The following is a 24,010-nucleotide window of genomic DNA, read 5'->3' on the forward strand; positions in this document are numbered from 1 at the left end:
GAGTTTGAGCCGAGCGTTGTTAATCTCAAAGGTACCTGTGAGTTGCTGAGCAGCCAATTGAGAGTCTGAATGCAGCATCACCCATCCGGCCCCTACATGCCGAGCGGCCTGTAAGCCGGCTATGAGGGCTTCATATTCCGCTTTATTGTTTGTAGCTCTATAATCCAGCCGGACGGATAAGTGCATCTTTTCCTCTTGAGGGGAGAGCAGCAGTACTCCAATCCCGCTTCTGAGCCGAGTGGACGATCCGTCCACATATATTCTCCACATAGCTTCCGGCTCCGGATTCTGCACCTCAGTCACAAAATCCGCCAAGGACTGCGCTTTAATTGCCGAGCGGGGCTGGTATTGAATGTCGAATTCGCTCAACTCTGTAGTCCATTTGATGAGCCGTCCGGACGCTTCTGAATTCAACAGAACTCTTCCGAGTGGACTATTCGTCCGGACGATGATGGTATGAGCCAAGAAATAGGGGCGAAGATGCCGAGCGGCGAGGACCAGAGCGAAAGCCAACTTCTCGAGCCCGGTGTAGCGAGATTCAGCATCTTTTAAAATGTGGCTCAGAAAATATATAGGCTCTTCTCCACTCGCTCTTACTAGCGCCGAGCCGACTGCTCGCTCGGTTGAAGACAAGTAGATACATAGCGGCTCACCCGCAGCTGGCTTGGCTAGTAACGGGAGAGAGTTCAAATATGTCTTCAAATCTTCGAACGCCCGAAGGCTCCGGTCGGCGGTTTTTGAGATAAACCTGGACAGAGCAGTTATCCGACCGGTCAAGCGCTGCACTTCCCTTAGATTTCTTGGAGGCGGCATATCTTGTAGAGCTTTCACCTTGCTGGGATTTGCTTCGATACCCCGCTCGGTCACTATGTAACCCAAGAAACGTCCTCCTTTTGCTCCGAACAGACACTTCTGGGGATTTAGTTTAACGCCGTACCTCCTCATCGTTCGGAAAATCTCCTCCATGTCTTCGAAGAGATCGGCCGCTCGGACGGACTTGATGAGAATGTAGTCCACGTATACTTCCAGGTTTCGTCCGATCTGCTCCTTGAACACTTTGTTCATCAGACGCTGATATGTGGCTCCCGCGTTCTTCAATCCAAACGGCATCACATTATAGCAATATGTGCCGTCGGCGGTGATGAAGCTAACATTTTCTTGGTCTTCACGGGCGAGCGGCACTTGATGATAGCCTTGATAAGCGTTGAGCATACATATCAGCTCGCAGCCAGCTGTGGAGTCCACCAATTGATCGATTCGAGGCAAAGGATAAAAGTCTTTCGGGCAAGCTTTGTTGAGATCCCGAAAATCTATGCACACTCTCCACTTGTTGCCCGGCTTGGAGACTAACACCACGTTCGCCAGCCAGCTCGGGAACTGAACCTCGCGTATATGGCCAGCCTCCAGAAGCTTTTCAACCTCCGACCGGATGATGGCATTCTGTTCAGTGCTGAAATCCCTTTTTCTCTGCTTCACTGGCCGAGCATCCGGTCGGACATGTAGCTCGTGCTGCGCTATGCTCGGCGAAATTCCGGGCAGCTCGTGCGTCGACCAGACGAAGACATCACAATTTCTCTGGAGGCATTTGATCATTCCTGTTTCCGGCTTTCCTCCAGATCGGCCGCAACGAACGTTGTGGCTGCACTTCCTCTTTTTCTTCATAAACTAAAGAGGGAGGCTTTTCAGTTATAGCGTTCACCTCTATCCGTGGCGACTTCCGAGCGAAATTGGCTTCTACTCGGACCATCTCGATGTAGCATCGCCGAGCTGCTAGTTGATCTCCCCGTACTTCTCCCACTTTGTCCTCGACGGGGAACTTGATCTTCTGGTGGAAGGTGGAGACGGTCACGCGGAACTCGCTGAGCGCCGGTTGTCCCAAAATGACGTTGTATGACGAGGGAGAGTCGACCACCACGAAGTTTGCTGTCCGCGTCCTCCTGAGCGGCTCTTCTCCCAACGAGATATCCAGTTAGATCTGTCCGTCTGGCTGAACTTCGTTCCCCGTAAACCCGTAGAGGGGAGTCGTCATGGGCAGCAGCTCGGCTCGATCAATTTGTAGTTGGTCGAAGGCTTTTTTGAATATGATATTGACCAAGCTCCCTGTGTCAATAAAAACGCGGTGGATAGTATAATTGGCTATTACCGCTTTGATGAGGAGAGCGTCGTCATGTGACACTTCGACTCCTTCCAAGTCTCTGGGCCCGAAGCTTATCTCGGGTCTGCTCGCCCTTTCCTGACTGCAGCCGACCGCATGGATCTGGAGCTGTCGGACGCTTGCCTTCCTTACTCGGTTAGAGTCGCCTCCGGTCGGCCCGCCAGCAATTATATTGATCTCGCCTCGGGAAGTATTACTTCTATTTTCTTCTTCCCGAGCAGACGGTCGGGATCGTTCTCTGGACATTTGGCGATTCTCCCGCCTCGGAGAGCGATGCCGATCGGGAGTCTGTTGTTTTCGCCTGTCAGCTAGCGTCCGATCGGCTTCATGAGTTCTCTGTCGCCTATCGAATGAGGGCGATCGTCGACCACCACTTCGGGGAACGGGATGGGTGATCAGGGGAAGACTACGACAATCTCTGGTATTGTGCGTATCCGTCCGGTGGAATGAGCAGAATATGGGGGTCCACTTCTTTTTTGGCTTAGGCCGCTCGGCTGCAACGTCTTGGACATGGGACCTAGTATGGGGGGAGCGGATGGCTTCGGACCTTGGTCCTCTGGGTGGCTGATGAGCAACGTGCGGCTTCCGTTCGGTAGGAGGAGCCCGCTCGGTTGGAGTTTCTTTTTTCCGGGCCGCTTGGGCTTCCTCCACGTTGATGTATTCGTTGGCCCGGTGCAGCATATGATCGTAGTCTCGGGGCGGCTTTCGAACGAGCGAGCGGAAGAAGTCCCCGTCCACGAGGCCTTGCGTAAAGGCGTTCATCATTGTCTCTGAGGTGGCTGTTGGAATGTCCATGGCCACCTGGTTGAACCGTTGGATATAAGCTCTGAGCGGCTCTCTTGGCTCTTGCTTGATGGCGAACAAGCTGACACTCGTCTTCTGATAACGCCAACTGCTTGCAAAATGATGGAGGAAGGCCGTTCGGAAGTCCTTGAAGCTTGTGATGGACCCGTCCGGTAGCCTCCGAAACCACCGTTGAGCCGATCCAGAGAGGGTGGTTAGAAAAACTCGACACTTCACCCCATCCGTATATTGGTGAAGGGTAGCAGTGTTGTCGAATTTACCCAAATGATCATCCGGATCGGTGGTCCCATTGTATTCGCCGATCACCGGGGGCACATAGTGCTTTGGCAGAGGATCCTTCAAGATGGCTTCTGAGAATTGACGATTGACCCGCTCGGGCGAGGCGTCCGATCGGGGGGCTTTGCCTTTTCTGTTATCCCGCATTGGCACCTCATCTGACGAAGAGCCTCTATCCCGATTAGCTGCTGCGGCTTCAGGAGGAGTGCGGAAGAGAGCTCGATGGAATGGAACTGTGGCTGGGGGTGCTTCCGCTCGGCCGCCGGATGCTGATGTGGCTTGCTGCTCAGGCCGCTCAGCTGGTGCCTTCTGTTTTTGTTCTACAAGCTTAGCGGCCCTCGACTCGATTAGAGCATCGAGTTCTTCCGTGGAAAGCGTCACCGTGTGCTGTCGTCCAGCTTCGTCCATTGCTTCCGATCGGATGCAGGAGCGTTCCCACAGACGGCGCCAAATTGATCCTGTCCGAATGCTGAATCAACGGACGCTGGGCACGTGGCGCTCTCCGGGTCACTAACGTGGGTCGACGACTGGTCGTATGAACCTCCGGCGAACCTGCACAGAAGAGAGGTGAAAGAGCTCACGCACACCTACCGAGGCAAACACGCGTCCTTAGCCCATACCTCGGTATGTGTTTGTCAGAAAGCTTACCTGACACCATACTGCTACAGTCCAGGCACGTCTTCGATGGGACAGCAGAACACCTCGTAGCCAGACTTAGAGTATGACCTAGTCATAGGACTTGACAGCTGTCATAAGATGTTCCTTGTTTTTCTCTCCCTACCCCATGCCGGGGCGTCCGGCCGGCCGGCCCTCATCTTACGCCCGGTCGGACGGCACCCCCATTACGTCCGGCCTTCCGTCTGCATCGGTATTTTGGGGAGATCTTCGGTAAAGTGTTATGTAGGGACTGCTAGCAATATGTTACCTTATGTCTTCGGCCGAGCATGACTTCCGCTCGGCCCTTCGTTACTGTTCAATTGAGCGTCGAAACCCCGACCCCTGTCAGGGCGCCTTTCGCTATCGGCTATTCATCGATCGGCCAGCCGACAGGTAAGCCCATCCTTCTCCGGTCGGCCGACCGGTCCGCCCTTCTCCGGCCGACCACCTAACCTTTTGACTCGCACGTGGCGTTAACCCCTCAAAATGGGGTCCCCTATTCTAACCGCCGGATCAAGAGACTTAATCCTTTGTGACCTACTCAACTGAAGGGGAGAAGATCTGATATTTTAGAATAGAAGAGGAGTATAATAATTTAAAGAAGGAATATAGCTAAGGAAAAATGTAATTTTTTCTCTCAATATATTTTTTGCATGTCACAACTTTACTTATATAGTTATAACAAAGAAAATCCAAAGAACAATTTAAATCTTCCTACATTAAACACACCATCATATTTTTCTAATCAAATGCATGTAGTTAACAAATTAATTCAATATGATAACTTAATTAGTCACTACATAATTCAATCAAACTTGACTTGATGAAGACTAAGCTAATTTGATTTTGAGTTCCCACAATATAATTTAGTATAGTTTCCAAATATACAATTTGATTTAGATTTCCATTCTCAACTTCACGTGGACAAAATGCCTCTATGGACATTTTATCATCAATATATACACTATTTCCATTTCCTGTCACATGTAATAGTAGATCTGGAGTCTATCAATGTTTTTCGTTGGCTTAATGTCTCCTTTGTCGAATGTTCATTGTATCTTGTTCTTTGGAACACTACTATTATTTGAATCCATACTATTGAATCAATCAAGAATTAAAAAATAATAAAAAAATAATAATCCATACATTGTCGACTGTTCATTGTATCTCACAATGTGCTGTTGAATGAGGTAAAAGCTATCTATACTTTTCTCAAAATAATAAAAAAATTTAAAAAGGAAAAAATCATGCAAAAATTTGGCATCTCAGCCATTAATTGGAGAAATCCTCTATCCGAACATCTGATCGAGGACGACGACGACGGCCATTGCGAGGCACGCGTCAGCCGCCGGCCGCACCACCAGCTGGTACACGTCGTCGCCGAATCCCACCCCTCTGAAGGCTTCCTTCCGCCGGACCTCCGCCACCACTCGTCGCCGCTCGTCATAAACCGTGCAGCTCCGCCGGGAATACGACCCCTCCACCTCGTACCCGGAGGCAGCACCGCCCTTACGCCGCCTGCAGGCCGCCACTCGAGCGAGGGCGGACTTTACATGAAAGCGGCTCTTGTACTGCTTCTTGACGGAGTAGACGGGGTCGACGGCGTCCTCGCCGTCGTATATTTTCCAATTCTCACCGAGACTCAGCTTCTGCGATCAGTCAAATCTAATTTAGTTCGATGAAACGATTTGAATCCACTCGAATTTTGTCAAAAAAAAAAAAAACTAAAAATTGAAATTTAATAGTTCGCATATCGCGCACCTTTCGTCGGACGGTGAGCAAAGGCTTCCCGTCTGCGTCCATGAGCACGACCTCGCCGGCACGGCCGGAGCCGTAGTTATCGACTCGAAAGACCAAATTGCCTTCTTCATCAAAAACCGTGAAACCTCTGCAATTGAAGAGTAGAGACTTCCTCCACACTGTCAGCACCCTACTCTTATCTTTCCCCTCGTCAGCGACCTCGACGCCGCCGGCTGCGCAATATGCTTCAGTGTTGGGATGAACCTTTGCCATGATCCACCGACCTCTGCTCGAGTCGTTTCTCCGGACGGCAAACTCGATCGAAGAGAGATCTCTGCTCGAGTCGCTTCAACTTTTGCTTGTTAGAAGAGAGCTAAAAGACATGTCTATATAAATACAGTGAGGTGTAGACCGAAATGGTGAACGTGATTTAAGGGGAAAGTGTCGAGAAACGAGTGGAGTAGGGCTGCTTGACTTATCCTTGTGACTAAATGGTCATTAGTGACGCGATAAAAATGACAAAACACAAATACAAATACCTTTTATTCAATAATTTTAATAATAAAAAAAGTCATTTTGATTTTTGCCATGTGAAGAGTCAAAATTTGGGCATTTCTGACTAATTTGGAAAAGAAATGGGTGAGATGGTGGGACTGCAGGATCTCGTCCACAAATTGGCAATAGTTTTGGTCAAATGGAGTTGAATTATCACATCACTTGATCAATTATTGAATAAAGACTGTGATAGAAGAAGGAAAAAAAACACGCTCTCCATGTTTAAATAAAACGTGTTGATTTTCTAGAAGGTCAGTCAACATAATACATTTCTTTCGGTGTCTTTTTTTTTTTTTTTGGTTATATTTGATAGTTTAAAAAAATGAAACAAATCGAACAATGAAAACAGAATGGAATATTCATTTATTTTCAGAATACTATTGCGCCAAATTCAACATATGTTTATTTTCAAAAGTATCTGTAATTATTCTTGATGTTACTGCAGTAGCTATAGAATTATAATTACTACACAGTTGGTTGGAGAAACTACGACATTGTAATTGACATAACTATACAATTAAAGCAGTCATGATGATATAGCTAGTGTACTCTGTTAGAATTACGATCACGAAACTGTCATATACTATAATATCACTCTTGATTATTTATGAATTGTTTATATATTATAATAACTAATGTTTATAATTATTATAATGATAGTAAAATATGATTTGTTCATCTTAAATATACTTTACAATTTATTCTCAAGTTATGTGAAAGGAGATAAATCATATGGTCAACTTATAAGCTATCGCTAAGTGGTTAGAGATGAAAGAATTTTTTCCAAAAATATGCATCCGAATATCCTATTGTAATAAATCTATCATTCTCTAATCAATTGGATATCCTGAGACCACATAATTACTATAATATATTATAGTATTGTTAGCTGGATAAAAAATAAAGTATTCATATATTGTAGAATTGTAATTATTATAACACGTCCAATAAATTATTTTTGAAAATAAAAAAAATGAGACGTGATGATGTTATTTTGATAATAAATAAATAAAAATGACAACTAAAAAAATTTAGTTTTTTGTGATGCAATTAGAGAAAAAATATATTTCCATCTCTAATTACGACATACTTAAGATTTAGAGATGGAAATGTATTTTCTTCTCTCATTTCTCATTTGCTCGTTAATAATAAAAAATTATATTTAATCTAGAATTATGACATAAACATATTATCAATCCCTTTATAGAGACAAAATTTAAACTCCATCTATAACTAATGATGAAATATATATTTTATCACTAATATCATTATTATATTTAAATATTAGAGACGGAGTTTATATTTCGTGTATATATAAGATTAATTTATTTCATTTCTAATATTAAAAAAATACAGTACTAATAAATAACAACGGAATAAATAATCAATTGCTAAATAGAGACAAGTTTAAATTCTGTCTCTATATAGCAACGGATTATTTATTTCATTGATAATATTTAAAAATACACGTTGATAATTAGCGACGTAATAAATTAATCTGTCGCTATAGAGAGACAGAATATAAACTATAGCGACAGACAGAATATAAACTTAGTCTCTAAAATAGCGACGGACATAAATGTTTGTTGCTAATATCGGGATTTAGGGATTGGCTCAGCCCCGATCTCCCAAAGTACTCATGTTCTCAATCTCTTCGACTCTAGCGATTCTCGATCTCTCCGGCAACCATGCCCTCCAATCTCCGGCGCCCTCTCCTCCGGCAACTGTGCATGTATGATCTTCTCCTTTACCTCTCCTCTCATTTTTTAACCCTAACGGTCATGATCTTGGCCAACCATGACTTGGGGTCGTGATCTTGGCCGACCGCAAGCTTGGCCAACCCTGATCTCACAGCTACGAGCTTGGCCAGCCCTGAACTATGGCCATGAGCTTGGCTAGCCCTGAGCTCCCTGCTGTGAGCTTGACAGGCCCTAAGCTCACTATCGCGAGCTTGGCCAGTCCTAAGCTCACTATCGTCAGCCTTGGCCACGATGCCTCGACCAACTAGTTGGTTGTAAGGTTTAGGATGCAAACCTAAATACCATTCTTGATGATTTTAACCTGGTTTAGTAAATTGTAGAATTTTAACCTAATTTCATTGTTTTGATTAAGAAACTTCTTGTATACTTATTCCATCGCTAGTATCATTACTGTATTTAAATATTAGAGACGAAGTTAATATTCCATCTCTATATAGTTATGGATTAATTTATTCCATCGCTAATATTTTTAAAAAATAGTCTGATAAATAGCGATAGAATAAATAATCTGTTACTAAATAGAGACAAGTTTAAATTCTGCCTCTATATAGTGACAGATTATTTATTTCGTTGCTAATATTTAAAAATACATGTTGATAATTAGCAATGGAATAAATTAATCCGTCACTATATAGAAAGGGAATATAAACTCAATCTCTAAAATAGCGACAGACATAAATATCCGTCGCTAATATCAGGATTTAGGGCTTGGCTCGGTTCCAATCTCCCAAAGTGCTCACATTCTCAATCTCTTCGGCAATATCTCTAGTGATCGTGCCCTCCAATCTCCGACGTCCTCTCCTCCAGCGACCGTGCAAGTATGATCTTCTCCCTTCCCTCTCCTCTCATTTTTAACCCTAATGGCAGTGATCTTGGCCGGCCACGAGCTCACAGCCGCCATCTTGGATGGTCACGACCTTGCAGTCATGAGTTTGGTCGACCCTGAGCTCGCGACCCTGAGCTTGGACGGCCTTGAGCTAGCGATCGCGAGCTTGGCCAGCCTTGAGCTCATTGCCACAATTGCTTGGCTGGCCCTGAGCTCTCTACCACGAGCTTGGCCGACACTAAGCCGCGACGTCAACCTTGGCTATGAAACCTCGACCAACTAGTTGGTTGTAACGTTTAGGATAAAAACCTAAATACGATTCTTGATTATTTTAACCTAGGATCTGCCTCAAGCATCGGGGTACCAGAGATCGGGGTGACCCGGTCACTGGCTGCAGGTAGCGTTGACCAGAGGACTTCTGACGACTTAGTCAACATAGAAGTCATCTCAGCATACCCCTCTTCGGGCCATAGTAATTCGGTTAACATTCCATCCGCCTCATCTGGCGGTTTATCTGACTCAGATTCCAGACAGGATCAATATGGTTCGACTAAAAAGAGACATTTCTCTCATACTATATAAGCTAGAGCGCATATTTTCATCCAGTTTTTAGATTCAATGGAACATTTATCAGTATATTTACTATAAGAGGCACAAATAGCTAGTCTGATGTAGTATAGATGGATGTATCCATTCGAATGGTTTTTAAGAAAATTAAAGAATAATATTTGTAACAAAGCAAGAGTTGAGAGATCAATATGTAATGCTTATCTGGTTGAAAAAATATCTTTTTTCTGCTCCTATTATTTTCTTGATAATGTAAAAATCAGACATCACAAGTTTTCTAGAAATTCTGATGATGCTCAGTCGATAGACCCATCGATACTTTTTATTTCAAGTTTTCTAGTAAGTCAATGGGTGCATATATTTCTAGATGGTTAACTCAAGGAGAATATCATACTGTAAAAATATACATACTCTTAAATGTGATGAGGTCAAACCCTACATAAAGTAAGTTGACTTCTCTAATCAAATATTTATCCCCTAGATAATTTGTTTGCTTGATATCCCAATTATTTTAAAATTTCCTTCTTTCCTAGCTTGTACAAAAAATAACTATATCTATAAAATCTATCAATAGGTGCAAGTGAGGTAGCTGAAAAGTTAGAGGTCGAATTTGTATTATGGTTTCAAATATATGTAAGTTAGAGAATTTTTAAAATTTTCTAGTTCATGTGTATTAAGTCGGGTCCTAATTTATATTATAATTATTTTTATAGGTAAAAGGCCATAGAATATTAAAAGTGCAAAATAATAAGAGAATGAATCTTACATCAGGACTCATCCGTAAAATATTAGTGCACTCTGGTTACTATGTTAATGGTCTTAAATTCCATGTGGCACAATGAGATTCATGAAGATTAATCTATAATTTTGGTATTTACATCAAAGGATCTATGGATAACAGTAACACTTAGTTTAATTACTATGGTAGACTTGACAAAATCAAAGAGGTTGAATATCCTACATTATCTATAAAAAGTGTATGTTATTCAAATGTTCATTGTATGATCTGACCCTAAGAATAGGTACTAGAATATATCCAAATTATAATTTAGTTGAGGTTAATGCAAATAAAAGTTTAACAAGTTTGAACCTTTCATTTTCGAGGTACAACCAGATCAAGTTTTCTATCTTGAATACCTTATGAAGAGAAGAAGATCTACTGAAAAGGATTGAGCAAATAGAAATATGAAGTCAGGTGGTTTGACTACCAGAACCGCTCGACATAGTCAGGATCCAGATCTATTGTTAAGCATGTCATAGATCTGGTGAGTTTAATTTAAAGTTGTACTTTGTAACAAATTTTGTATTTATTATCAAACTGGTATAATTTTATCTCAAATTATTTATATATGCAGGAACGTGATTTAGCCTGACAACCCACATGTATGGAGGTCTTTCTCAAGACCCACAAGAAGAACAATGGGACATTTATCGACTCTCGATCCTAGGTCATACATGTAAGATTATTAACTTTATTACATTCAATCGTTTCTATCTTTATTAACTTTAGTAATGGTGATCCAATTGGATATTAATTATATTATATTTTTCCACACATGAGCAAATGACAAATAGAGTGACTCAGACATCTCATGAACTAGTAGAGGGGGGAGTCATAGCCTCTATCCACCAATGTGCTAAATGAGATCTATTATGATGTTGTCGGTGGATAGACAAAAAAATCCACCCTTTATGGCCTTGGCTCTCAAGCAAAGTTGCATTTGATCGGTTGATGAACCCTAGGGGTCATGCTAGTTCTTCTTCTTTTATTGAGGTGCAATCTTTAATACTTAAAAATCAAGAACTAAACACTCAACTAGCCTCAACGGATCAGAGGATGGTTAATATGGATCAATGGATGGCCATTGAGGAACAGAGCTAATAACCAGAGAAGAGCCAAGGAGGATCGAAGGAGGGCCGAACGTGACACAAATAATAAAGATCTACTCGCTCATATGCGAACAGTCATGGCTAATTTCACCCAGACCCAATCCCAGACCTAGACACCACATGGTTTATAGTCATAAGAAACTCAAAATCCATCAAACTGTCTTAATTAGTTTTTCTGAAGTTTGTTCAACTACAACGTAATTCTTTATTTATCATACATAGATTATGCAATATCTATTTATTCTATTTTGATATTCTAATATGCACATTTCTAAATATTGTATTACTGTATATTTCAGGAGTCCCTATTGACATCCTAATCATCATCATCATCATCATCATCATCTGGTCATTTTATCCAGGTATCTTTTTATTACATGGAAAATTTTTAACTATGTATCAATCTGATAATAATTTATCATATTTAATTTTGTATAGGATTTTCTATTACTAGCTTGTGTTTCTTTTTTTATTTTGAGTATTTTCTATCATGGTATGTATTTAGATATCTGATTCTATAAATTTGGGTTTAGATATGGATATTTAGATAGTTTAGTTTGTTTCTATTATTGTATTTGTAATTTGTTTAGATTGTATTTGTTTTGATATGGATGATTATGTTTATTTCTATTATGGATTTTTGTGATATTATTGATATTTGTATGGATTGTGAAATGTGTTTGTTTGTTTGGATTGTGTATGTATGAATTGTGAATGTATGGATATTATATTTGTTTGTTTGTATGGATTATGAATTGTAATCGTCTGTGATGATTTATATAGATATAGAAATTGTAAATAGGGTAGATCCTAAATATAAATTGGCCTCTTTGATTTTTTTTTTTTTTTTGGTATTCCAATATTCTGTCGATATATATCGACACGGTATACCAACGAAAATAATGTTTTTGGTCAGTAGATATCGAAATAAACTACCGACAGAAATAGTGTTTCTGTTGGTAGTTTAAAAAGGATTACTAATAGAATTTTTGTTTCTATCAGTAATGTAGGTCCAGATAAGCCGGCTGGAGAGGGTTTTGCCTGAAAAATAACTAAAGACCTTTCTCGAGTTTTGGAATTAGATTAGTAGCAATAGGATAAAAAATAAATAATACAAAAACTGAAAGAAAGAGACTCAAAATTTTACTTAGTTACAATCGGGGTAGTTGTTAATCGAAGACAATAACAGCACTAAAAAGAATCTCCTTCATATAAGCGGAGAAGCCTCATACAATCTTTGAACGCTCAGACTATTGCTAGGAAATTAATGCTTGAGTTGTTGTTCTATTTTCTAGCTTCGGGGGCCTTTTTATAGCTCCTGAAAATTCTATCCATAACTCGAGGGCGCCTCCCAAGGGTTTGGAGGGCGCCTCCAGCGAGGCAACAACGGATAAAACTTTATCCGCTGTGAACAGCTATTTTGCCCAGGTCGAGGGCGCCCTCCATGCTTATGGAGGGCGCCCTTCGCCTGAAGGTGGCGGAGGCACTGGCTCGCTTCGGATGCGCCTTCAACACCTTGTTGAGGGTGCCTCCAGCAGTGTTCTCCAGCTCCTTTCGCTCTCCTGCTGCTCCGATCGCTTGGATGATTACGGCCAACCGAAATCAGACTCACCCCAACCCAATTTCTGATCTCCTCGAGTAGGCTTCCGCTCCGGCTTCTCATCCCTCGAACGTCGCGTACGCTCTTCTCGTCCACCGGCCGCAGTTCTCTCGTCCCTCGGACGCACCGAGCCCGTTGGCTCCCTTCCCGTGTCGTCCTTTTCGCTAGCTGCGTCTTTCACTCGACTTCATGTGCTCTAAGCTCTTGCACACTTAGGCACAGGGATTAAACCAAAACAGGACCTAACCTAACTTGGTTGATTACACCAAAATCAACCTTGGGGTTCCAACAAGTAATCCCTTTTTAAACTTCCAATGGAAACATTATTTTCGTCAGAAAAATTTACTACTGAAATTGACTTTCCGTTGGAAAATATTACTACGAAATTTAAATTCCATCGATATACAGTAATAGAATTTAATTTCCATCAGTAAAATTATTTCCGACAAATAACTATCTGACAAATCATTTTCCGTGATAATTTCATCACTGAACGAATACACTAATAGAATTTTTTTTATGTAATCCGATTTTTTTTTAATGATTTGTATAGTTATTATTATACACCTTTGATTTATATATATGAGTCGCTGTAATATTCTAATTCTAATTGTATATTATGAAAACTTAAAATTTAAATATTTATAAAAAAAATTAGAAGGGTATTAAATGAAATGTATTTAACTTACCATAAAAGCTATAGTCACGAATAAGCAAAAATTAGGGCACAATAAACATATCACATACGAACTTTAGTCATACCGATGCTTATCATTACCTGGGGTTAGCGTCCCGGCCATGCACTTTCAGCTGTGTATCTACATTTACAGTGGCGTAGCCAGGATTTTAGACCAGGAGGAGTGATTTTATAAAAATTCTAAATATTAGTGTAGATCAATTTTTATCCTCCAAAAGTCTAACTTTCAAATTCAAGGAGTTAAAAATGAACTTAAATTTAAAAATTTTTAGTTTGGCCCTTGATTTTAGTTGAAACAATGATCTATGGATCCTCAGACCTTATCTATGACTTAAAGCCTAAGAATCAATTTAGGTGGAAGAGAGAGAGAAGGGAGGATGTAGTGAAGGGGGATGCCCTATTTGAAGTAAGTATATCTCATATTTTTTTTAAATATTTCGACATTGTTATTTCACCTAATTTATCATTAATATAATATTTTAGACACATAATCACTTAATTTAATGACTATTTTTTTAACCATTCAATAATAATAATAAAATTGATAGTAAACAAATAAACATGAATATGAAAAATTGACACTATCTATTTTTTTTTGACACTTATATCCATAACGAAAAAGAACAAATAAGAAAACTTTACTTCAATCAAAGGTGTTTGTTGTGGAGTATTGGTGTAGCGACAACGATGACACTGGTAGCAAACAATGGCAGCACTAGTAATAATATCGTGCAGTGACAATAATGTGTATGGAAGTGGCAACGACATGAGATGAAGAATTTTGAGGATAAAATAAGGTTAGGAAAAAAATAAGAAGGGGATTAGAGGAGAAAAAAAGAAAATACGGTGAGAGAGGAAAAAAATAAGAAAAATTAAGGAAAAAATAAAATACAATATTGAAGAAAAAAAATGGGAGAGATGGGGGAATCATGGAAGAGAAAAAAATATGGTTGATTTTCATTGGATTTTTTTCATGAAAGTCTATAAAATTTAAAAATTTATAATTAAGTGTTTTTTTTATTTTTCTTCCCAATGTATTTTTTCCCCTCAAATTTCAGGGGGTGCGGTTGCACTCCCAAAATTTCACCTAGCTATGCCCATATATATTTACCTCCCTCTATATCCGTGAGACCGATTCTAAAAGATCATTGATGTGACAGTTCCATTTTTTTTAGTCGTGCTCATTGGAGTCAATCAAGTAGAGTCTCATACAGTGGGCTTCGTAATAAAATAAATAAACTTAATTTTTACTTAGGTTCATCCTTTAGAAGGCGTGCCCCTTTAGCCCTCATATGAAATTTCTGACTCAGATGGAAGGTGAAATAGTCCGGTTCAAATCACAAATATAAATATTTTTGAAAACTTTAACACATACATGATAATTGAAAAGTAATATGAGAATTAATATGTAATATTTAAATTGTGTCACATTATTTTTGTTATGTTAGAATGATATAAATTATAATATTATAAATATTTAACTAATAAATTTTATTTTTTATATCAATTTGTCCTCTTAATTCTATTTTTTATCTCAATATTTTTCTAATTTTTAAAAAGATATTATAATTTTTATATTTTTAAACTATAATTTTATTTTTAGTGAAGATTTGTTCAAGCCTATGCTAAGTGACAAAAGTTGACGTCCCAAGTCGTGCCAAACATTGTGCAAAAAGACGAGTCCCACCGCCCAGCGGCTCCCTAGGCCTGGCCCAGCGCCCCTAGTCGTGCCAAACATGACTTCATGTGATGTCTTGTGTTGGATCCTAACAAACCTACATAAACTTAGCCGTACTTGGCTCTGGGCCCTTTTTTGCCATCTCTAATCTAATATTCCCACCTAAGTGGATCCATCAAAATTAATATATATATATATATATATATATATACTTGGCTCTAGGCCCTTTTTTGCCATCTCTAATCTAATATTCCCACCTAAGTGGATCCATCAAAACTAATATATATATATTATATATATATATATATATATAAAAGAGAGCATTGGAGTTTAAATAACTAAAAGATTGAAAAATAAACATATAATAATTTAAATAAAAAAAATACTATATCATCATTTTCTGCTTATATTTTAAATTTAAATATTTAGATACAAGACCAGTTCAAGACATAGGTCATTAATGTCTATACCTAGGGCCCTTATTATATTGGGGTTCATCAAATTATATATATATAAAATTTAATTTAGATATTAAATATTTAAAATTATAGCTAAAATAAATTTTAATCAAGATTTATTTTCATCGATAATTTTAATTTTTTACTAGCTAAATTATATTTGGTTAATAATTTTTAATTTTTAGATTTAACCAATAATTTTTTAGTTTTTATAGATTAAAGTTAAATTTGATCGTTTTTATTTTTTTTACTCGATTTGATTGATAATTTTAATTTTTTTAATATTAAAGTTAGATTTGGTTGGTAATTTATTTTTATTTTTTTATTAAAATTTAACTCATAATTTTTAATTTTTTACTGATAAAAATTTAATTTAATAATTAAAATTAAATCTTGTTAATAAATTAAAAATACTTATCGGTTATACTTAATTAATATTTTCTTATAAAAATACGTTTGAAAGTCTTTCAAATTACATATTTAATATTGTACTATTATTTCTCTCAAAATTTTATTTTCTTTCTCTCTGCTTATTTATTATCATTTTTTTACCATTATTATTGTGTCCTTGCCAAGGTTTAAAATTTCGATCCGTACTGAGTTTTCGATTCTGGACTTGAACGATACAATTTCGGTACCGTATCGTGCTGTGTCGATATAGTTTCGGTATTTTTTAAATATAAAATATATTAATTAAAAACTAAAATATTTAACATAAATATTTAAAAAATAAACAATATAAAAATAATCTTAAAAAAAAAGAAAAAGATATGAAAATAGATAAATAAATAATTTATTATAATTTTTAAATTGAAATAAATAAAATATAAAATTAATTAGATAATTTTATTAGGGTTTAATAAAGTCTCTTTAGATTATCTCCATCATAGCTAGTGATTAAAATAATTAACTTAAGTTTAATTTTAAAAAAATCTGAAATCCGACACCTCCCGCGAGCCCACACGACTTCGCCGCTGCCGCGACGTTGCGCAACCAGCCATGGTCGCAGGGATTGCGTGACTCCTTCGACGCGACCGCATTGGTCTTGCAACCCCTCTGCAGTGATCGCAGGGTCGCACGATCCCTCCGCGGCGGCATCGAAAGGGTTATGCGATCCCTCCATTGCTGTTGCAGGGTCAAGCGACCCCTCCGCTGCGACCACGGGGTCGCACAACACGTCACACCTGTAGCGGGTCTGGTGCCAAGATCCTGCCGATGTCGGTTGCCGAGCGGAATGAGATGTTTTGTCCGTTTCGACTGTCTCAGCAAGACACTTTAAACCATGGTCCTTGCTCTTCGACGAGTTATTATGCACACTTTTTTTTTAATAATTTATCATCGATATTTTTGACTAAATAAATTTAATTGATGATTTATCTAAGTCGAAGGTCCTGCCAATGCGAGATACTAAGAAAGGGTATATTGTACACAGTATCTATATATACTAGACTATTACTCGAACCTATTACATCTAGGTCACACAATAATAATTTTTACCATTACGTCAAGACTTACCTTCATCGAAGTTAAAATTAATTGATAATTTCTTCTTAAAAATAACAATTAAAATGTATATTAATAGTATTATAATAATTTATTAAACATTGTCAAATTAGTTAACATAAAATATTTTTTATTCTTTTATAAATTTTACTAATAAAAAAATTGAGGTTTGACACAAGATAAAGTTATTACTATGTGACCTAGTTGCTCACTCCTTCTGATTGCATAAATAATCATTAGCAATGTATAAAATTGTCCTTTTAAATTTTACTAATAAAATTAAATATCTCTAATAATATTTTTAATATTTATTTTTTAAAAAATATTAAGATCTTAATTTTTTCAGCCTAGGACCTCAAGAATGGGTGAGACGACCCTGTTTAGATAATTAGTAAAGTCCAACTATGTTGCTACAGTTGAATTAGCATAATATTAATATTCACATTCTAATATAGTTGACATATGAAAAGACAACATGGGCTAAAATTTCAGGAGAAAATGACGTCTCACCAATATTCATCCATCCATCCATCCATCTTTTAAAATGATAGAGTTGCACATGATATCTCTATCATAAATATTAAATAGTGTCCAATAAATTTAACTCAATAATATTCATATTATAACGATTATAATTTTATAATTATTATATATATTATAACAATTATGATTTTATAATTATCATAACATGGATTTAATTGTTCATGCACATATTCACGTTATAACAGATATAAAATTATAATTACTACAACTATTGTAACATCTATACAATTGTAATTGTTACAACTATTATAATAATTATGAAATCATAACTGTTATAATGTAAATTCGACATGCTCACTTAGCATTCACGTTATAATAGTTACGAAATCATACCTACTATAATATTTATATCAATTATAATTTTATAAGTGCTTCATGATTTAATATATATGACAGGAGTTAGAGAGCAACTGGATCATTTTATAAAGGATTGATAAGGTGGGATGTCTTTTTGTTTAAAATAAAAAATAAAAAGAGATATTTTAAGGATTCCAATAATAAAAACAAGATGCTCTTTTAATTTTTATCCAAAATTTTACCCCAATTTTAAACATTGCAATAGATTTTAAAAAAATTGATACAGAAAGTATTTTCCATTTAAAATAGCATCTATGTACAAGTAGTCAGTACCTAGATATATAGGCTTGACCCAAACACAGTAGTATTTATTAGGTCTTTAACATTTGGCACACAATATTTTTAGAAGTCTTCTGTACAAAAACATCACCACATTAATAAGTATGTACAAGAAATCCACACTTTTTTTATTTTTTGTTCTTTTTACCCCTTCCTTCAATTACTTTTGTAGCTTCATTTGCAAATATCTGGTTTTGTCTAATGAACTCCAAAGGATGTGGCACAGAGGCTTTCCACTGCAGGAGTGGAGTAAAAGCAGGTCAGCTGTGGGATGTATGTGGGGCGCTCTCCCATGGATTTGATAGCTGGTTGATTCAGATAAGCATACTTGCTCTTGGTCCACCTTGAGAAAATAAAATAAAATAAAACTTGAAGAAGAAAGGTAGATTCTTTAGACAAAAAGAAAGCGAATTGCCAAAACTCAAAAGTATGTGGATTTTATTTATTTTGAAAAAAGCACATCATATTATATTTTAATTTAAATTTCAATAAACTCCTCTGTTTTTTCTCAAAAATATAAAAACTTGAACAAAAAGCTTTGTTTCTATGTTTGTTATAATACTTAAAATGGGCCAACCATAGGTCGTCCAGTACTTATTAAACTGTTTGTTCATTTAATGAAACGAGGTAATCTAAATCATTGTCAATTAACATGAAAGAAAATATACAATGACGATGTATTAACCAACCACTGATCAAATTATTAAATTATCATAAACACAGCAAAGGGATTTCAATGATACAGAATGGTGAAAAAAAAATCCATTTAAAAGAGTGAGAGTTTAAAAATATACGTATGTGTATCTTTATCCATTTGCTGATACATGCCCTTATCCATCCATTCAAGTTAGTAACAAAAGTGAGGTCATAAGAAACAATATAATGAAATAAATAAATCAAAACCGAATTAATTAATAAAAAGAATCGATCAAACTTTTCTACTAAAACCAAATACATTGAACTAACGTAGATTTAAATTAATTGAATTTTTCTTAAATTATTATTGGATAATCGAGTCAGTCTAAGTTTATCAATTATTGCACCGTCGATTTTCCACCGCCATCAAATTAAATTGGGAATAACTCTCAGTCTCCTGAATGCTCTTCTAGGTTGATTAGTCGAAGATGATAACTAATACAATCTGAATTCTTTTTTTATTCTTCTCTGTTTGTGTAGCGGACAAGGGACGGTGAACTACTTTACATTTGCATCCTATTTTAAAGTTGTTTCAAGTCACCATCAAGTGATGATTAGATTACTTGTATGTTTGGAGGGGGATTCCTTCACTATTACGCACCGAAGGCTATAATTTTCTACAAGAACTCTTTAATTTTTTAAAAAAAAAAAATAACCAGAAAAGGCATCATCTAAATTGCTTTACTAATTTATCATTAACTAGTTTCTGATATTTTTGCAGATGAAGAATTTAGCAATGAGGTGATGTAATTAAGCTAGTGGTTTGATGCGTACCAATCCTTGATCCCAATCCGCGGTTCCTTGTTTCTTCCGCCGCAGCCGATGGCAGCCTTCGCCTCGTCTCCATTCTTCTCCAAAATCTCCTTAAGGAATTCCTCAAATCGTCGGTGATCTTCCTCCTGCTCAACGCGATCCCCAAATCACAAAGATCAATCGAATCATTCGACCGTATTTGAAGTTGGGGAAGCATGGAAATGCTTGCCTTGAGAGACTTGGCCCTGATCCTGGCGGCTGCCTTCTGGGCGAAGAGGAGGTGGTCCTCCTCGATCATTCTTTGCATTCGCCAGTACCGATCGATCTCCTCCCTGGTGAAGCTTTTCACCTTGGTCGGATTTCTTGTCGGCGGCAGCGGCGGCGAAGAAGACGGCTTTGCGGAGGTCACACGAGTGCTTTCCTTCTCCACCATCACGTCGATCGGGATCTTCTCTTGCTTCTGCTGCTTGGTTTTTCTTCGCTGGGCTCTTCGGATGCTTCAGCCGGCGTCTTCTTATGTAAAATATAAAAATAGATAAATAAATAAATAACACGACGGACGGTAGGCAACTGCTACTTCAATCTAACGAATGGGGCCAACCGCAGGAGAGAAATAGAACAAAATCTTAAAATAAAATTTTATTAAACATTTTAAAAAATTTATAACCAATTTTGAAAGATTTTAAAATTTATAACTAGCAAAATATGTCTTTCCTTTCACTGGCAAAACTTTTCTTCTTAGCATAGCCATATAATTCATATTTGTAAATCATTTCATTAGGTTTACTAGTGAAAAAATCATAATTACAGTTTACTCATTAACTGGGGTGATCGATCGACTTCTCATTAATTATTAATTATCAGAATAAATTGAGAAATATATGTAACGATGCATCTAAAAATCTAGTATTTTTATATTGTATTTTTTATTTGAAGAAAAAATTTCTGTAAATATGTCATATCTAGGGATCAAATTATGGGTACCTGAGTGACAATCTTGATATCCTACCACGACATCATAATCCCGGGGATAAAAAGATAATCCTAGTTAGTTTCATTGACTATTCTTGAGTGACCGACTCAGTCCCACAGAAATTTTCCACCGGCCACCAAAGTAAATCGGCAAGCGCACACGATGGTCAACCCAAAAATCTAGTATCCTTTGGTTGCGCCCCACCTATTTGGAGAAAAAATTCTTGTAAATATATCATAACTAGAAATCGAACCATGTATATCTGAGTGATAATCTGAATATCCTATCGTGGTATCATAACTCTAGGTTTACTAGTGAAGCAAACTAGTAAAGGAGTTTAATTGAACTTATCAATGGATGATTATGACATGATTTTTTTTTTAATGGGTATCAAAGCATGTACAATGAATATATTAATAGGGTATTATAATATCTCCTTGATGTTAACCTCGTTGTGAAAGGATATTATAATACTCCTTCATTTGAACGCGTTCAAGCAAACGTGGGATGTGTGTATTTTTTTTATTTTTTTTATTAAAAAATTATAAATTTTAAAATTAAAAATAGTAAAATTATTTTTTAAAAGTAAGATTATTATTAAAAATAATAATAATAATTTTAATATTTTAAAAATATATTTAAAATATATTTATTTAATATGATATAATTTTAAAATGATTGATAACCTTAAGACCTATAAATATTGAGTATTAATATTAAAAAGAATGTGAGTAAAAAAGATATGTTATTATAATAAGTATGTGGATATCCTCATGTATCTAATTTATGCCGATTAATATTATAATGAATAATTCGATTTCATAAAAATTTTTACTAACCTCCAAATTAAATTAAAAAGTACTTGCAATAAAAGATTAATTAGTTTACCATTCTTAGATCAACCATCATCTATCAGAAGAAAACGATCTGTTAATTTACCAAGGTTAAAATTCTATCCATGCTTAAACAATTGAAAAGGCATTCTCCCATTTATCTTCATAGATGAATCATTCCCGACAACACCTCTATTTTTCTTCTTCTTAGCAGCACTAATTGAAAAAATTAATTACAAGAGAAAAGAGAAGGTCAAAAATCGAAAAAAAAAAAAAAAACAAATTCTCGGAAGAGTTTTCTTGTAGTAGAGGAGCATTTGATTTCTGTGAAGTAGTTATATTCTAAACGCAACCTCAAAGCTCCTTTATATATTGATTGAGATCCAACCTTCTTCTGTGTGTTTGCCTGGTCAACGTGAATGTTGTAGTTATTTTCTATCAATCCACTAACACTAAAATTTGATCAAAATGCAAACATTGCAACTTAACTTATCTTCGCAATTGCTCATTATTAACAAACAATTTTTTTTCCCTTGCAATTAACTTGACTCAACTGATCAGCTTGCTAGCAAATATTTTTGCTCAAATGAATCAAATCATGAAACTCGAATAACTTTGTAGTTATATCAGTTGGCCACTTGATGTGCATTAATTAAAAGGGTAGTTCGGTACATGAAACTTTCGTCATGCGAGATCTCAGGGAAGGATCCATTGTACGTAATCTTACCTTACTTTTTATAAAAGACTGTTTTCAAAATTCGAACCCGTGATCTTTTGGTCATATGGTAACAATTTTATCGTTGTATCGAGGCTCCGCTTCCTGATGTGAAATCATAAAATTTAAATAAATTTATGATTGCATCGGTCTTTGATGTCCATCGGTTGATTAGATTCTTGAACAACATTTGTCGTTGCATCAGTCAGTCGACTGCCCAATGTTCATCAATAAATTGGACTAAAGCCACAAAACCTGAATATCATCCATGGTAGCATCACACGACTGACCAAATCACAAAACTTGAACACAACATATCTCTTGAACACAACAAAACCTAAATTCTTGAACAACTAGTGTTGTCTGACTGATTGTAATCATCCTAACGATCAAGTCTTGCCTATGTTGAATTTACCTTCGCTCCATGAATACAACATATCTCTTAACACTCAGAGTTTACCACTTGTCATAAGACACTTGTGCCTTATCTAATCTGTTGGGCCTTTATCACTACTAAAAATCTAATGTTCAATTTTCTTGGACTTCTTTGCATAGCATTCAATTTCTCTAATCTACTAGGACTTTTCCCTACCACGAATTTAGTGGATGACCTCTTTGAACTTCTTTACTTAACATTTGGTTTTTACATATCAAGTATCTGGTCTTTATCAACCTATTTAAATTTTTATACCTACAATATCTATCAAATTTCTTACCCCTATAATTTTTTTTTTTGTTAATATAGTTATCCAGCTTTTCAAACTAACTAATCTTAGAGGTAATCGAATTGGCCACATAAAAAATTTCCATCAACTATTAGGGTAAATCGAAAAACACATGGATCCTGATGGATGATCCAACATCAGAAGTGGTTCGAATATCACAGATAGATATGTAAAATCACAAATAATTCTTAATTTAAAATTAGTACAAATATCTAAATTATATGTTCTAACCAATCGTACCTAGTGGAATAAACCTTTATTGTTGTAGTATACTCTCAATTGACACAAAATTATAAATAATTGTTAACTTAAATTCAATCTAAACATCGAAATCACATACAAAAATACTACATACTTGGTACCCAATTCCAGTAACATTTTCTTACTACCACATCCCATCCATAATATCAAATCTGTTCAGCAAATCCAACTTTAGCTTGCAAGTCTTGCTCAGAATCTTGTATATATTATTTTTTCAAGTGCGTTGTATTATCTTTCTTCACATCCCCCTGCAATCAGAATTCAGTGTCTTCCATCAAACTAGCGGCATCATTATATTAAGTGGTACAACATTTGGGAATATCCATATTCGTTTAGGTCTCTTACTGAACATGATGTTTCAGCAAAGATACCTCCTCTTTCATTGATATTCAATCTGACAGACGTAGGAAACTCTGAATTATATATTCTAACAAAATTGGATCATTCTTTTTTATGTATGAATTTATCACAATATAAAACCAACACAACTTGCTAAATAGTATGGAAAAGGTCAGGCAGACGACTGATCCTTCAAGAATGAAGAATAACATTAACAAGTACGGTGCATTATAAATATTTTCCTCCAATGAAATAAAAAACACAGGACATTGACTACTGGATGAAGAGTCACATACGCTTCCGAACTTATCCTAGTGACCGACGAGAGCTTTTCATGGGATTGGACCCGTCATCTCCAAAATCAAACAAT

General features: G+C 36.7%; 2 protein-coding genes across 2 annotated transcripts; both read right to left on the reverse strand.

The window, feature by feature from the left end:
* Positions 1 to 4,990: 4,990 nt before the first annotated feature.
* LOC121977453 (protein LURP-one-related 8-like) lies at positions 4,991 to 6,013 on the reverse strand. Its single transcript, XM_042530021.1, has 2 exons — positions 5,654 to 6,013; positions 4,991 to 5,541 (listed from the first exon to the last, which is right to left on the reverse strand). Exons 1-2 carry the CDS (start codon positions 5,903 to 5,905, stop codon positions 5,182 to 5,184), a joined length of 612 nt encoding a protein of 203 aa, XP_042385955.1. The 5' UTR covers positions 5,906 to 6,013; the 3' UTR covers positions 4,991 to 5,181.
* Positions 6,014 to 18,283: 12,270 nt separating this feature from the next.
* On the reverse strand, positions 18,284 to 20,325 carry LOC121974849. The gene is made up of 3 exons (XM_042526108.1): positions 20,024 to 20,325; positions 19,816 to 19,940; positions 18,284 to 18,688 (listed from the first exon to the last, which is right to left on the reverse strand). Exons 1-3 carry the CDS (start codon positions 20,225 to 20,227, stop codon positions 18,544 to 18,546), a joined length of 474 nt encoding a protein of 157 aa, XP_042382042.1. The 5' UTR covers positions 20,228 to 20,325; the 3' UTR covers positions 18,284 to 18,543.
* Positions 20,326 to 24,010: the final 3,685 nt, after the last annotated feature.

Source organism: Zingiber officinale, chromosome 4B (genome assembly GCF_018446385.1).
Source record: "Zingiber officinale cultivar Zhangliang chromosome 4B, Zo_v1.1, whole genome shotgun sequence".
In the NCBI taxonomy this organism is placed as follows: domain Eukaryota; kingdom Viridiplantae; phylum Streptophyta; class Magnoliopsida; order Zingiberales; family Zingiberaceae; genus Zingiber; species Zingiber officinale.

Bases quoted from the DNA above. Each gene is read 5' to 3' on its own strand.
- LOC121977453 (XM_042530021.1), bottom strand. From the start codon at position 5,905: ATGGCAAAGGTTCATCCCAACACTGAAGCATATTGCGCAGCCGGCGGC. The intron at 5,542-5,653 runs GTGCGCGATATG...GACTGATCGCAG, and splicing joins TGCTCACCGTCCGACGAAAG to AAGCTGAGTCTCGGTGAGAA.
- LOC121974849 (XM_042526108.1), bottom strand. From the start codon at position 20,227: ATGGTGGAGAAGGAAAGCACTCGTGTGACCTCCGCAAAGCCGTCTTCT. The intron at 19,941-20,023 runs GCAAGCATTTCC...CGCGTTGAGCAG, and splicing joins TCAGGGCCAAGTCTCTCAAG to GAGGAAGATCACCGACGATT. The intron at 18,689-19,815 runs GTACGCATCAAA...TATTTTCTCAAG, and splicing joins CGGATTGGGATCAAGGATTG to GTGGACCAAGAGCAAGTATG.